The 15,923-nt window shown below is 42.7% G+C and overlaps 1 protein-coding gene across 5 annotated transcripts in view; it reads right to left on the bottom strand.

The window, feature by feature from the left end:
• ESRP1 (epithelial splicing regulatory protein 1) overlaps positions 1-15,440 on the bottom strand; it is a 71,163-nt gene extending 55,723 nt beyond the window's left edge. For 4 of the 5 annotated variants that reach the window (XM_025394892.1, XM_025394895.1, XM_025394893.1 and 1 more), the window contains exons 1-4: positions 15,062-15,378; positions 14,430-14,558; positions 13,093-13,206; positions 9,932-10,046 (exon numbers count right to left, since the gene is read on the bottom strand). In XM_025394892.1, coding sequence (XP_025250677.1) covers positions 9,932-10,046; positions 13,093-13,206; positions 14,430-14,558; positions 15,062-15,193 — 490 coding nt within the window. In that variant the 5' untranslated portion in view covers positions 15,194-15,378. Of the gene's footprint in view, positions 1-9,931; positions 10,047-13,092; positions 13,207-14,429; positions 14,559-15,061 lie in introns of all 5 variants that reach the window. The other variant, XM_025394894.1, reaches the window with a different exon arrangement.
• Positions 15,441-15,923: the final 483 nt, after the last annotated feature.

Genomic DNA, 15,923 nt, shown 5'->3' with positions numbered 1-15,923 from the left:
AAAAAAGAGTTGTCCTTTTTATTTTTTTTGAGACTAGGGTCCTGTTATGTTGCCTAGGCTGGAGTGAGGTGGCTATTCATAGGTGCGATCCCACTACTGATCAGCACATGAGTTTTAACCTGCTCTGTTTCTGGGACAGTTCACTCCACCTTAGGCAGCCCTCCACTCCACTCCCGGAGGTCGCCATATTGATGATGAACTTACTGCGGATGCTGGATGGGCATACCGCACTACAGCCCAGAACTCCTGGGGTTCAAGTGACCCTCGCACTTCAGCCTCCGGAGTAGCTGGGATTACAAGCGTGTGCCACCAAACCTAGCTGTTTGCTTCATTTATTTATTTTTTCGAGACACGGTCTCACTGTGTTGCCCAAGCTAGAGTGTAGTGGCGTGATCTCAGCTTACTGCAACATCCACTTCCCGGGTTCAAATGATTGTCCAGCCTTGACATCCCAAGTAGCTGGGATTACAGACGAATGCCGCCATGCCTGGCTAATTGTATTTTTTGTAGAGACAGGGTTTCACCACGATGGCCAGGCTGGTCTCAAAACTCCTGGGCTCAAGTGATCTGCCCACCTCAGCCTCCCAAAATGCTGGGATTACAGGCCTGAGACACTGTGCCCAGTTTGGTTGCAAAATTTTAAATTTAAGTTCTACATATAATCTGATATATTTTAAAGTGAGCTTTGAAGGAAACAAAAAATGTCACCATAAGAAAATATAACCAGAAGTCAAAACAACCAAAACTATTTAACAACAGCAATAAAATGCTGGGGGAAAAAATCTAAAACCTAGGTATGAGCTGAGAGGAGTGAAAAACGTTAAAAAAAAAAAAAAAAAAGACAGAAGCCAGGTGTGGTGGCTCACCCCTGTAATCCCAATACTTTGGGAGGCCAAGGTGGGTGGATCACTTGACACCAGGAGTTTGAGACCAGCCTGGCCAACATGGTGAAACCCCATCTCTACTAAAGGTAAAGTTAAAAAATTAGCCAGGCATGGTGATGCACATCTGTAATCCCAGCAGTTACTTGGGAGGCTGAGGTATGAGAATCCTTCAAACCCGGGAGGTGGAGGTTGCAATGAGCTGAGATCGCACACTGTACCCTAGCCTGGGTGACAGGGTGAGACTCCGTATCAGAACAAAAAAAAAACAAAAAACAAAAAAACCACTCAGACACAGATACACACATACTTAAAATCCTACTTTTGTCATATCCCAACCAGCTGTCTCAGGTTAATACAACCTTAGTTTTAAACCTTACTTCCCAGCTTTTTTTTTTTTGGTGAGGCAGGATCTTCACACTTGAATGCAGTGGTGTGATTAAGGCTCACTATATAGCTTTGACATCTTGGACTCAAGTGATCCTCCCACTTCAGCCTCCCAAGTAGCTGGAACCACAGGAGTGTGCTTCCACACCTAGCTAATTTTTAGATTTATTTTTGTAGAGATAGGATCTCCCTGTGTTGCTTAGGCTGGTCTTGAACTCCTGGGCTCCAGTCCCCTTGCCTTAGCGTCACAGAGTGGTGAGATTACAGGCATGAGCCACTGCACCCAGCCTCTTACTCTTAGAGGATAAAAAATAAGATCCCTACCTAACAAATATTACTTCTTGGAGATGTTATTGTACTGAAGAGTCATGCAGAAGGATTTCCAACAAACCTAGTAAGTCAATTATACCCTAGAAGAAATAAGATGGAGGTAGGGTCTTATTCAACAAAGGATATTAAAAACTTTACTTTGGAAAAAGACACTTATATGGGATAAACAAATTAGGAAAAGGAGAGACTCCTTGATAAGTCTTCCGAAGCTTTCTAAAACAAAAGGATTAATTTGAAATTTCCAAACTCCCATTTTAAAAGTAAAATATTTTATTTTTTTGAGATGGAGTCTTGCTGGAGTACAGGAGTCGCCCAGGCTGGAGTACAGTGGCACGATCTTGGCTCACTGCAACCTCTGCCGCCGAGGTTCAAGCAATTCTCATGCCTCAGCCTCCTGAGTAGCTGAGATTACAGGTACCCGCCACCACACCCAGATAATTTTTGTATTTTTAGTAGAGACGGGGTTCCACCATGTTGGCCAGGCTGGTCTCAAACTCCTGACCTCAGGTTATCCACCTGCTTCGGCCTCCCAAAGTGCTGGGATTACAGGCATTACCCACTGTGCCAGGCCAAAATATTTTCTAATTAAAACAAACCACACTTAATTAACATCAGTCTGAGGGCTGGCAAGGAATATGCAGTATTTCTAGTCACTTCACTCACTGCAGATGACAAACCAGTGTCCTTGCTGATTTGGCTCATGTCACGCCAATGTGATGCCAGAGATAATTCCTTCCCCCTCCAGCTAACAAGGTCAACTACTGGCCCAGCTTATCTGTATACTTGATGATATATTATATATATTAAAATCCCTTCCATATACAGAAAAGTACCAAGGAGGATTCAGTGTTAGCCTTCACCTTTACAGCAGGGCAGTGAAGGTTTGTAAAATTATAAAGCCCCAGCTCATTTCACTGTTAGAATAAACTCCTGACTTTCAAGTTTACCTGTACTAACATGTAGCTGACACTTTGAAAGGTCTACATCTAGTCTCACATAAGGTTAAAAAAAAATTCTATGTGTAAAATAGTTTATATAAGTTTTAAAACAATAAGGAAGTCATTTCCAAAGTCCCTTACCAGCTGTTTTTCCTGTTCTGAGACACCCGACAACCTGGTAGGGTCCACAGCATCAGTCAACATTGCAGAGTGTGGGGCAGGCTAACCACCAGCTAAGTGGCAGCACACACTATCTCATTAATCCTTATACAATAGTCTTACCCATTTTAAGATGGGGAAACTGAGGCTGAGGGGTCAAATAAATTACCCCCAGTGTTCATGTTCACTATCCTATTATCCCCAATTGTAACCTATAGGAAAAACAGGCTAATGTCACACACTGATAATAGAGCACACATATGTGCACACACACACACCCAAATCCTTTACACCCCCCAAGAAGTGATGAAACATACACACCCTACTAACCTTTGAATGGGCAGGCATGAGCAGTTTAGTGATTTTTCCTGATAATGAAAATTTGCCCTAGTGAAATGGCAATCGTAATCATGTCAAACAGCACATACGAATGCAATACCCTATCATGGAATACATATTTTACAAAATTAACTCTACTGCTTTACGGTTTGATATGTGCTGAGCAAACACAGGATATTAACTTAAAAGGGAGATAACCTATTTGAGGTAGCCAGCGTGCCTCAAATGATTGTATGCATTCTAAACTATTTCACCTTGTATATTGTTGGATGCTAGAGCATCTAACTTAAAGCCTCTAAGCCTCAGTTTCCGTAGTGATAAAATGGGGATGAAAGCTCCCCACTGAGCCGTTCATGGCATATGTAGTAAGCAGTCAATTGATAGTTATTTTCACCTGTCCTCCTTACCATACTTTCAGAAAAATAAGATCTTAATAAATGCTTGGCAAAGGGATGTAAACACAATATTAGAAGTCTTGATTAGTGAGAATAAGTAAGTTCCTGACAAACAGCTAACAAAAAGCAGGTTAAGAAATCAGGAGGAAGTAATTCCATCCAACATTAGTGGGGGAAAAAATGAGTTAAAAAAAAATGAAAGAAGCCATTTACACAAATGTCCTTTCAGCAGGAGACAACTAGTATTAATTTCCCTAAAGGATCTATTTAAAAAAAAAAAAAAAAGCCCCAACCCCTATTATCACACCCTCAACACCCACATTTGATTAAGTAAAAAGCTTACAACATGTAATCCACAGTTTACCTGCCAGATGAGGTCTCTCAGCTAGCATCACATGATTCAAAAGCAGGCAACAATGCAACTGGAATAACTCAAAGGCCTAATATCAACATCAGAAATGTGTTTTAGGACCAGGCACAGTGGCTCACGCCTGTAATCCCAGCATTTTGGGAAGCCGAGGAGGGCAGATCACCTGAGGTCAAGAGTTCCAGACCAGCCTGGCCAACATGGTGAAACCCCATATCTACTAAAAATACAAAAACTAGCTGGGCATGGTGGCGCACACCTGTAATCTCAGCTACTTGGGAGGCTGAGACAGGAGAATTGCTTGAACCCAGAAGGCGAAGGTTGCAGTGTGCGGAGATTGCGCACTGCACTCCAGCCTGGGCAAGACAGAGACTCAGTCTCAAAAAAAAAAAAAAAAAAAGTATTTTTGAACAAATACAAAGACAAAAGAGGGAAAGAAGTGCCAAAAATAAGAACCAGAACTACACTCAAGAAATTCCTGGTCAGGTGGGGTGGCTCATGCCTGTAAAACCAGAACTTTGGGAGGCTGAGGTGGGTGAATAACCTGAGGTCAAGAGTTCAAGACCAGCCTGTCTAATATGGTGAAATACCGTGTCTACAAAAAATACAAATATCAGCCAGTCGAGGTGGAAGACTCCTATAGTCCCAGCTACTTGGGAGGCTAAGGCAGGAAAATCGCTTGAATCCGAGAGGTAGAAGTTGCAGTGAGCCAAGATTGTATCACTCCAGTCTGGGCGACAGAGTGAGACTCTATAGCAAAAAAAAAAAAAAAAAAAAAGAAAAAGAAAAAAATTCCTAAGCCCTTTCTTTATCAAAATGGTCCTACTTTTTCATTTACATAGCACTTCACTTACAAAGCTTTCATTTTGGAATACTCAAGATTAAAGTTTGGCTCGGCAGACACTAGTAACTCCCAGGAAAGCAAAGCTGCTGTGTGGCAGTGTATACTCAGCTCAGACTTTGTGACTCTACAAATTGGGTTTTAGTCTCCTCTTCCATTAGAAATACGCAGCACTGGCCTGGCACAGTGGTGCACGTCTGCAGTCCCAACTACTTGAGCCTAGGGCACAGGAGTTTGAGGCTACAGTGAGCCATGACCATGATAGCATTACAGCACCAATGCACTCCAGCCTGAGCGAAAGTGAGACTTTAGAGGAAAAAAAAAAAAGTGACCACACTATAATTTTCTTTCATCTTCCATAAATGCCTTGAAATACTGCATATTATTCAAGTTCTACATATTGTTCTTTTAAATGCAAGGCCTGGTTGCTTTCCCTCACCATTCCCCCTGGAAAAAAGTCTGCCTTAAACACAAAAATTGCAGTGAGATATAAAAAATGACACTCTTCCCATATGATCCAGCAATCACACTCCTTGATACTTACCAAAATAAATAAAAATCCTAGGCTGAGCGCAATGGCTCACGCCTGTAATCCCAGCACTTTGAGAGGCCGAGGAGGGCGGATCAAGAGGTCAGGAGATCAAGACCATCCTGGCTAACATGGTGAAATCCCGTCTCTACTAAAAATACAAAAAATTAGCCGGGCGTGGTGGTGGGCACCTGTAGTCCCAGCTACTCCGGAGGCTGAGGCAGGAAAATGGCATGAACCTGGAAGGTGGAGCTTGCAAAGAGCCGAGATCGCCGCCACTGCACTCCAGCCTGGGCGACAGAGCAAGACTCTGTCTCAAAAAAAATAGAAATAAAAATGAATAAAAAAACCTATGTCCACATGAAAACCTGCATGTGATGTTTATAACAGCACTATTCATATTTGCAAGAACTTGAAAGCAACCAAGATGTCCTTCTGTAGGCGAATAAACAAACCATGCTTGGATAAACAAACCATACATCCAAACAATGAAATTCAGTGCTAAAAAGGAACTATAAAGCCACGAAAAAACATGGACTAATCTTAAATGCATATTACTGGCTAAAAAGACAATCTGAAAAGGTTACATACTACATGATTCCAACTATATGACCTCCCAGAAAAGGCAAGACTACAGAGACAGTAAAGATTGGTGGTTGTCAGGGGTTGAGGCAGAGGGAGGAATGATTGGCCAAAGTACAGATGAGTCTTAAGGCAATAAAACTACTCTATTAGGGATAAAAGACTTTAAGGTAGCAGGTAAAAACACAAAACTAAACAAAAAAACTATTCTGTACTATGCTATTACTACAATGTACTCTGATACAACAATGGTAGATAGATGTCATTATACATTTGTCAAAATCCATAGAATGTACAAGACCAAAAGTGAAACCCAACGTACTATGAGCTTTGGGTAATAATGACGTGTCAATGTAGGCTCATCAGGTGTAACAAATGTACCACTCTGGTATAGCACTTTGACAGTGAGGAGGCAAGTGGAGAGGAGGAGAGGAAGAGGGAGAGAATAACAAGGGTTCTATAAGAACACTATACTTTCTGCTCAATGGTGCAGCATGTTAACAGTGGGGGAGTGAGTGAGAGAGTGTGTGTATGTATGTGTGTAACAAGGGTTAAATAGGAACACTCTATACTTTCTGCCCAATTTTGCTCTAAACCTAAAACTGGTCTAAAAAATAAAGTTGAGGCCGGGTGCAGTGGCTCACACCTGTAATCCCAGCATTTTGGGAGGATGAGATGGGTGGATAACTTGAGCTCAGGAGTTGGAGACCAGCCTGGCTAACATGGTGAAACCCCACCTCTACTAATAATACAAAAATTAGCCAGGCATAGTGGCAGGCGCCTGTAATCCCAGCTACTTGGGAGGCTGAGGCATGAGAATCGCTTGAACTCGGGAGGCAAAGGTTGCAGTGGGTTAAGATCGTGCCATTTTACTCTAGCCTGGGTAACAGAGGGAGGCTCCATCTCAAAATAATAATAATAATAACAATAATAATAATAATAAAAAGTTGAGATTACAGGTACAGCAGATGCACCTGTAATCTGAACTTCTCAGGAGGCTGAGGCAGGAGAATTGCTTGAGTTCAGCAGTCTGAGATAAGGCTGGGTAACATAGCACGACTACATCTCAAAAAAATAAAGCCTACTAATTAAAAAAATAAATGAGGCCAGGATATGGTGGCAAACAGCTATAATCCCTGCATTTTGGGAGGCCAAGGCAGGAGGATGGCTTGAGGCCAGGAGTTTGAGAACAGCCAGGGCAAAATATGAGGAAACATCTCTAAAAAATGAAAAAAAATTTTTTTTGTCTCACTCTGTCACCTGGGCTAGAGTATAATGGTGTGATCTCAGCTCACTGCAACCTCTGCCTCTTGGGTTCAAGTGATTCTGCCTCAGCCTCCTGAGTAGCTGGGATTACAGGTGTGCGCCATCATGCCCGGCTACTTTTTGTATTTTTAGTAGAGATGGGGCTTCACCATGTTGGCAAGGCTGATCTTGAACTCTTGACCTCAAGTGATCCACCCACCTTGGCCTCCCAAAGTGCTGTGATTACAGACATGAGCCACCTTGCCCAGCCAAAACTGAATTATTAAAAATTTTAAATTTACTTGGATATAAAGTTAATAAAGCATGTTTCCAACACACTTAGAATACTGTGACATCACTGAGGGTCCAAACTGATATTTCTGTATCCTCAATTAAAACAACCAATCAAGAATACAAGTATTTCACAACCAAAAAAATTAAACACTTCAACCTGCACATTCTCTTATCTGCTCTTCTCCAGGTGTTTACAGAAGCCCCTTTCCCTCCCCCACTGGTTTACCAGGTGAAACAGGTAATTCTTGAAGAGTAAATGACCTTCTGTCCACTTGGCAAAACCATGTTTAATGACTATAGATCTCCCAATTCAGCGTCACTTTCATATTGGCAAGGAAAATGTTTAATGCTCTGAAAGAACAGAACAATTCTTCAATTCAGACATTGTAGAAATACGTTGCACAGATGAGCACAAGTTGATATTCAGATTGGACATAATTGCTTTTAGCCTCAGAAATTGGTCTGGTAGCCTAGTCAGGGAAATTAAGTATTCCTCTGAATAGCAGTCATAAAATAACTGACCACAGCAGCAATGTAACACAAAAACCGTTGCTAAGAAAGCTTATTAGCATTTCTAACTTGTTAAATGAGAAAGACATGTACAAGTATGATATTAAAACATTTAAGAATAAAATCCACTTTTTTTGAGACAGGGTCTTGCTCTGTTACCCAGGCTGGAGTGTAGTGGCACAATTACAGCTCACTGCAGCCTCGACTTCCTGGGTTCAAGCAATCCTTGCACCTCAGCCTCCTAAGTAGAGCTGGGACTACAGCCTTATGCAACCATGTGCAGCTAATTTTTTAATTTTTTGTTGACATTGTGTTTCTCTATATTGCCCCGGCACAATAATCCTTAGTATACTTCCTTTCCTTACTGAAGTTGTTTTTTTCATTTTTTAAAATATTTTTATTTCATTTTACTTTTTGTAGAGATGGGTTCTCGCAATAATGCCCAGGCTGGTGTCAACACTCCTGGTCTCAACCCGTCCTCCCTCCTCAGCCTCCCAAAGTGCTGGTATTACAGACGTAAGCCACCCCGTCCAACCAGAAGTTGTCTTTTTCTAAATTAAGATAGCTTATTAGATTTTTCCTCCACTGTCTTCTAATTTTTCTCTAGGTACTTTGGCTATTTTGTAGAAGACCAACTATCTGCATCAAAAAGTTTTATGCTTAAGAACTGAATTGTGTTCCCCACCTCCCCCAAAGTCCTATGTTGAAGCCCAACCCCCAATTTAACTATCTGGAGAGAGGGTCTTTAGGAGTTAAGTTTAAATGAGGTCAAAGGGTGGAGGGGTCTAATTAGAAAGGGCAGTGACCTTGTAAGAAGATAACTCCTTCTGCTATCCCCCCAGAAAAGTGGCTAGCTACCTGCAAGCCAGGAAGAGCTGTCACCAGAACCTGACCAAGCCAGGAAGAGCTGTCACCAGAACCTGACACCCTGATTTTGGACATCCCAGCCTCCAGAACTGTGAGAAAGTAAATTTCTGTTGTTTAAGCTTCCTGGTCTATGGTATTTGTTATGGAAGCTTGAGCTGTCTAATATAACATTCAAACCAACAGAACAACCAGTGAGAATTTTTCTGCTGTACCAACCTTTTTAACAAAATTCTTATAAGAATTCTGTCACAGTGAACTTATTCCACCCTCTTCCCAACACTAGCGGTCATGCTAAGCCAAAATTCCAGCTAACTGACTCCAAGAAGAAGGCAAAGGAAAATGGATTTGACCTGTTTACAAGTAGTTATGAAATATATGCAAGCAAACTTCAATCAGGAAAAAAAATCCTGAAGTAACACAAAAACCAGGCTTTAGTTCCTGAAAATGAATGAGAAAGTTTGGGAATAAGCATCTACAACCCACAAGTTACTGAAGGTAACTTAGTTTTAACTTCATGATGACTCTCACAGTGGCTTTTGGGAAGCCACCCAAGGCAACAATTACTCAACTTTACATCTGATATATTAGCACATGCCTGCTTATTAGTTAGCACTTTAAAGACTTAATGAATGTAAGATGATGGGTCATTTGTGATTATAGATTTGTAATTATAAAATTACTTTTACAATATATCATGCATCAAATATATTATTTTGGTAACTAAAGAATGTGGGGAACAATCCAGACCCCCATTTTATCATCTTCAAAGATGGCTTATTATAATTAGCATAATCTTGTATTTGAAAAACTCAGGGGAGGCTAAAAGCGGGACCAGTGAACTGCAGTTTGTAAAGGGGATATATCCACTAATTAAAAAAATTATTTGACTTCATTCTAAAGAAGCCAAAATAAACCCTAAAATCACAGTCACCAAGAAAAAGTGGCCTTAGAATCTGCACTGAAGTCTTCATGTTCTTTCTCCAGCACACACACACACATTACATAATCTGAAACTGAATCCTATTCTACATGTGATCACCTCACCAAAAAATCCATCTCCAAATCCATCCAACCATCTGATTAATTATAACTACTTTCAAAGACGTCTATAATTGTGTTAGTTTCTCAGCAGAGTAGACAAATTTTGGACAGGCCAATTTTATCCATATGCTGACAAAATTTAAAATGTTTGAAAGTTTCTTGAATTACCATTTTTTTCATGGAACTATCTTTTCAAATGATTCTTGAGTAATGATTTAAAGGATACACTCTGTCATTGCAGCAACATCCAGTTTGTCAATATCAGGTGAACCAGGGCAACACTTCTTGAATTCTTTTCGAAGATCAAAAAAGGAATAGAAGCATTCAGGTAATAGTACATTCTGAGGAAGGACAAAGTAGATACTGTTAACTAGGTGAATTTGGTTCAATGTTTCTCTTACAATTAGGAACCTAAAAATTGAAATATAAGCATATTTTACAATGGAAAAAATTTAAATTTTAATGTAAGAGTTGCTTTATTTTTAAAAGTTGGTCCTGTTTCTATATTAGATCCTATGTACAAGTCTCATGAAAAAAAATTCTTGTTTTAAGGCAGTGGATTACCATGTTTGTGCTTCAGTATGCATTCCATTCGAAACAATTCTGAAGCTGTGATACATTTGGGCTGTTATACTTCATATTTTCTGGCTGTTAATACTACTCTTTTTTCCAGCATAACCATTTTAGAACATCTGTATTTTCAGGCAGCACTAGCAGCCCTTTCAGTTTTCTTTTTTTTTTTTTTTTTTTGAGATGGAGTCTTGCTCTGTCGCCCAGGCTGGAGTGCAGTGGCCAGATCTCAGCTCACTGCAAGCTCCGCCTCCCGGGTTTACGCCATTCTCCTGCCTCAGCCTCCCGAGTAGCTGGGACTACAGGCGCCGCCACCTCGCCCGGCTAGTTTTTTGTATTTTTTAGTAGAGACGGGGTTTCACCGTGTTAGCCAGGATGGTCTCGATCTCCTGACCTTGTGATCCGCCCGTCTCGGCCTCCCAAAGTGCTGGGATTACAGGCTTGAGCCACCACGCCCGGCCGCCCTTTCAGTTTTCATACAGATGCAGGATTAGATTGTAAAACTGGGTAGTTCTAACTATTGGGTTCTAATAATGCATATTTTCAGTAATAAGTGAGATTAGAATATTAAATTCCTGATTAACTGAAAAGGCTTATTTTTGTGCCAAATAATAGTCCCACATTAGTCTTCTTGACCAATATTGTAGCTGTACTTTTGAACTCAAATTAGACTTCAAACAAAAACAAAAACAAACTCACAAATCCCAAAGGCAAAGGAGAAATTGTTACCGCTATTCTTAGCTATTAGCACCACTACTGTGGCTATTAAGCAAAGCACAATTGTCTGGACAAATATTACACTACTGTTTCTTTTGTTGTTTTCTTAACAAAATAACTCAGCATTGGATAACTTTTAAAGATAATCCTTTTAAAAACTCAATTTAGATTTTTCTTAAAATTTCAAAATTGTGTTAATTTGCTGGGAATTTTTACCCATTTTTACATTAGAACATCAAGGAAATTAAGACTTTTAAATGTTAAATGTTCATGCAAAATGTCTCCTCTCCAAGTTCTTTCTATTGGATTTTATTAGATGTGACCTATTCAAGCTGTATTCTGAAATCAGTATTGCTGCATCATGGTCACAGCTTTTAAAAACGTTAACAACTAAAAGAACCATGAAACCTCCCTATTACCTACAAAGATGCTCATTTAAAAGCTGTTTGTAAGGACAGTAACTCACATGTTCAACAATAATCAGTTTAAGTTGTTGTGTCCATTTAAAATACTGAGTATTTTATTTAGTGCTTATAACAATGTTGATGTTCTATTAAATAATGTAGGCTAAAAGGCTTATGCAGTATGAATGCTCTTTGTAAATAATGCTTGTCTACAGAATTCTGGAAGAATATATCCAAACATGTTCATGTTAGAGAAGAACATTTTAATGTATTGAGTGGCAGGATTATTTCATGTTTTGCCATTTTCCCTTTTCTTTAATGAATATACAGGATTACTTTCACTATAAAATTGTTTTAGTTTCTGTATTTAATCAAAATCCTAATAGTAGTGGTTGAGGAAAAAGTCTTACTTTTTCTCCAGATGTTTTCCTATACCCAAAGTAGTCCACCTAAATAATGAAAACAGCTTATTTTCCTCTGGCCCAACAGAAAAGATTAAGTCTTGTCCTTCTGTCATGTGAGTCTGGGAGGAAAAAAGTAATCCTTACTTATCACTATTTCTGGTAAGGATGTAGCAACTAGTTTAGCATTTAATTTTTTAAAAAAATTCTTCCCCTTTTATCAAATAATTACTAAGACTCATATAAAAGGAGAGATTTCCTGAAGACATAAGAACTTGAGTTACTCCTTCAAACTTTTTAAATTGTCATAATATATTAAACGAAATAAAATCTGTGCTTACTTGCCTGGGTCATTTGTCAGTCTACATCTTTCATTGCAAGCCTTGCCTCATACAGGTACCTAAATATATTCTACTTCCATCTTTTCAAGCTCAGTGCCTGCCTACCACAATAAAAAGTTACAGCTCAAACTAATTTAAGTTGTTAAGAGACAGTGTATTAGCAATGATTGGCTACACTGGGTGGGTTGCCTCTGCTGTTCCTTTTCCCACAGCCTCTTGGTATTTATCCAGGGAGAGAAATCACATTTTACCTATAGTAAGACTATATTTCTCTCACTCTGTAATCCTCCCTATGTCAGAAAAATGAGCAAAGGTAAAAGATGAGGGTGACCCTTTTGTTTTGATGCAAGAATCAGTTTTGAACATTTACTTAAAATCAGACAAAGTGAAGAGTGCTACGTAGATTGTGGTTTCACTAGATATAACGTTGTCTTATTTAAGTAGCCTTTTTAATGAAATGATTAGAAATACAACTTTAAAGGTTTAATTCTTTTTTCCTTCCTTTCTAGGATTTTCAACACAAATGGGAATATTATGACATACTAAAAATAGTTCTTTCCTCTCTACAGTTATTTTAAATGTCAAAAATTCACACTCCATATTAGCTTTGGGAAAGGGAGAGTGTCATGCATCTTGAAAATTGGACATAAAGAGACTATTTTAAGTTGCCAAAGAGTATCTTTGTATATACATAACACCAGATTTACATTTTAATAATTTTTAAGAGTATGGTTCAGTAAAACATTAAGTACATTAACATATTTTGCAACCATAACCACCATCCATTTCCAGAGCTTTTTCATCTTCCCAAACTGAAATTCTGTACTCATTAAAATAACTCCCTATATGCATATTTTTAAAAACAGAGAAACTTGAATAAACCAAAAATTTTTTAAAACTTCCAGTCACCCCAAAGGTCCAACCATTTTTTTTTCCAGAAGCCAGCACTCTTACCTTCTTGGAAGCCTCAGGATGCAGGATTTGCCTGACATGAAGCTGCCCATCAGTACAGAGACAGAAAGAAGTCCCTACTCCAATATTCAGTTCATTGCTCACTGACTGGTTAAACTGCAAGAACAAGATACACACAGGGATGCAACTGATGCACCATTTAGAAACTCTGCAAAGTAACTCCCCTTGGCGATAGCCAGAGAAAACTGAGATAAGGGCCCTGATGGGGGACACCGGTGCTGGGGCAACCTTGGAAAGACAGACTCCTTTCCCACAAACCTCCTTGCTTCCTCGAGGTAGGGAAGCTTTCCAATCAATCCGCAGTTCGCGCCCAGGAGAAACTTGTCAATGCATTCTCCCTTCTGTTTTTACAAAAAAAATTCACTCAAGACTTAAGCCAGATGTCTCATCTCATCAGCAGGTTGCCTTCAGATTACATCATTCCTTAGTGTTACTTTTTGTTTGTTTGGATGTGCCAGGCTTAAGACCCCAGCTTCTGATAAACAAATACGGGTACTGGGTATACAGATCTGGAAAAAAGTCTTGGATGAATACACCCCAGAAAGGATAGCTTTCTTCTATAACTCGAGGCTCGTGTGCTAGGGCAGAGGTCATGAGAGCGCAGAGCATTCATCTGTGCACAGGTGTTTAGAACCCCGCCCTACCCCATCCGGCACCCGTCAGCACCCCGGAACAGCCGGTTTTTAGGTCACCTCAGTCCTAATAAGGGGATTCCATCAGTTCCGCAGTGACCCAACGGGCAGCCTTGCACGTTCGGACCTCAAAAACCTCCCTGGTCCTGGGACCAAGGCCACTAAAGAAATAACGACGGACCGAGCCTTTCGTTGGGAGTTCAGAAGCCTGAAACCAGGCAGGAACCTTCAGGTTCCGACCCAAACTGTGCTACTTCTTGCACACCCGCCGGGCCCGCCTGGACGTCTACGCCACAGCGCCCTCTGCCCGAAGGCTGTGGGCCCAAACCCCGCAGGGGAGCGGCGCGTCTAGGGTCTGGACCTGGAGATGGGGGCGCTAGGATTCAAACTCCGCACGTCAATCAATTGGCAAAATGGAGCTGACTCTCCCGCTCCAGTAACTACTCTGGAAGCAACTCGAAAACTAGTGAATGTCGGTCCCAAACCCTTGGGGCCGGGAGGTGAAGAGAAGCAGCGACCCCCGCCCAAACGGTGCGCTCCGGCCCTCAGACGGGGCTCCCACCCACGCGGCCGGGCGGGAGTCTTGCCACTCTGCTCCGGGAACACGCGTGGGCCGCCCTGAGAGGGCGTAGGGTGCGGTGGGGTTGGGCCCAGGCTGGGGTGGGCGGCGTGACCCGGGGCTGTCACCTGTCGGAGGGCTTGGTCCAGCTGCGACGCCGAGGACAGGCTTTCGACGTCTATTTTAGTTTCTTCTTTGCAGTCCTCCGTCAGTTCCAACTGATCCGGTCTAACTAGTACTTCGTGCAACTGTCCCACCTCCGAAGGTAGAGAAGCAGGGGTCAATTTCCCTCAATTTCGGAGCTGCTTTCTGCACCCTCCACCCTCGCTCCCCTGCTGGGGGGACCCGCGCCTCTCTAGGGGTCCGGACGCAGAATCAAAGCTCTTGACTCGCCATCGGCTCCAGTGCGTTCCTGCCCCCCCGCCCCACCCCCCACCCGATAGGTCGGAAAGGCCCTGGTGGATCCCGGGGCCTCCGAGACCCCACCTCGTCTCGGCCGGGCGTCCCCCGACGGGCAAAGAACCATTCTCGGTAGCGCTGGCCTCCCCACCTGAGCCAGGTTGCGGAGGACTGAAATGGCTCCAAGGCAGTTGGCCAACAAGTTTGGTTTTACTCTAGCTTCCCTAGGCCGCGGGTCCAGACTCACAAGGGGGCAAACAAGAGCACTTATTTACCTACCTCCACCCCCCTCCCCGCCCAAACCTCTACTACAAACTTCTTGCCCCATTCCTTGCATTTAGACGAAAACGTGAAGAAATACCTTCTTGTTGGCCAGATCCACGACTTTCCAGAACAGCAGGATCAGCTCCTTCTCATCCGAACCTAGCTTGGCCCCGGTGGCCCCAGCAGTGATCCCAAAAAGCACCACCAAGTAATCCGGAGAGGCCGTCATGACGATAGGTGGGGAGGGGGAGAAGGGGGGGGTCGGGAGGAGGTAAGGCGGGGTGGAAGTGAGAACGAAAAAACCTGTGCTAAACCCTCTTCTAAAAGAAAAAGAAAGAGCGCCCACCCCCCCTCCTCGCTGCTGCTACTGCAAAAGGCGGTAACCAACCACCCAAGCCCACACCTGGCCGGTGCTCCACGCCCAGGGCAGGAAGGGGGGTGGGAAGGAGGGCGCAGGAGGCCTGCCCTTTTTGTATTCAGTTGCCCGGGCGTCTATGCAAAAAGCCTGGAGCAATGCTGCACCCCCGGGAGGCACGCAATGGCTGAAAGCTTTTCTGTTTTGGGATGTGGCTCTACCTGCCCGCCCCTTCCCCCTCCCCCACGTGGTGCAGGTAAGAGACACCTGGCGGCGCCGGCCCATTGGCTCCTTCAAACCACGACGTGGCAGCGGTGGGGGAGGAGGCCGCTTGGGGAGGGGGAAGAAGGGGCGGGAGACAATGGCTGGATGAATGGAGAGGCCAGGGCGAGAGAGGAGGAGGGGGAGGCGCGAGGGGCGGGGAAGAGGCGGTTGCCATCCAGAGGGTAGACGAGGCCAGACGGGAAAAGGGCTCAGAGAGGTAAAGGGCGCGGAGTCGCTGGGGGGAGGGGTCCCCACTGAGAGGTGCGGGGCGGGGGGGCTCGGAGAATACCGGCTGCGGGGAACGAAGCCGAAGGTTCTGAAGGGTCAAGCGAAAAGGCCA

Source organism: Theropithecus gelada, chromosome 8, assembly GCF_003255815.1.
Source record: "Theropithecus gelada isolate Dixy chromosome 8, Tgel_1.0, whole genome shotgun sequence".
In the NCBI taxonomy this organism is placed as follows: domain Eukaryota; kingdom Metazoa; phylum Chordata; class Mammalia; order Primates; family Cercopithecidae; genus Theropithecus; species Theropithecus gelada.
This window is presented reverse-complemented; position numbering and strand designations above follow the sequence as displayed.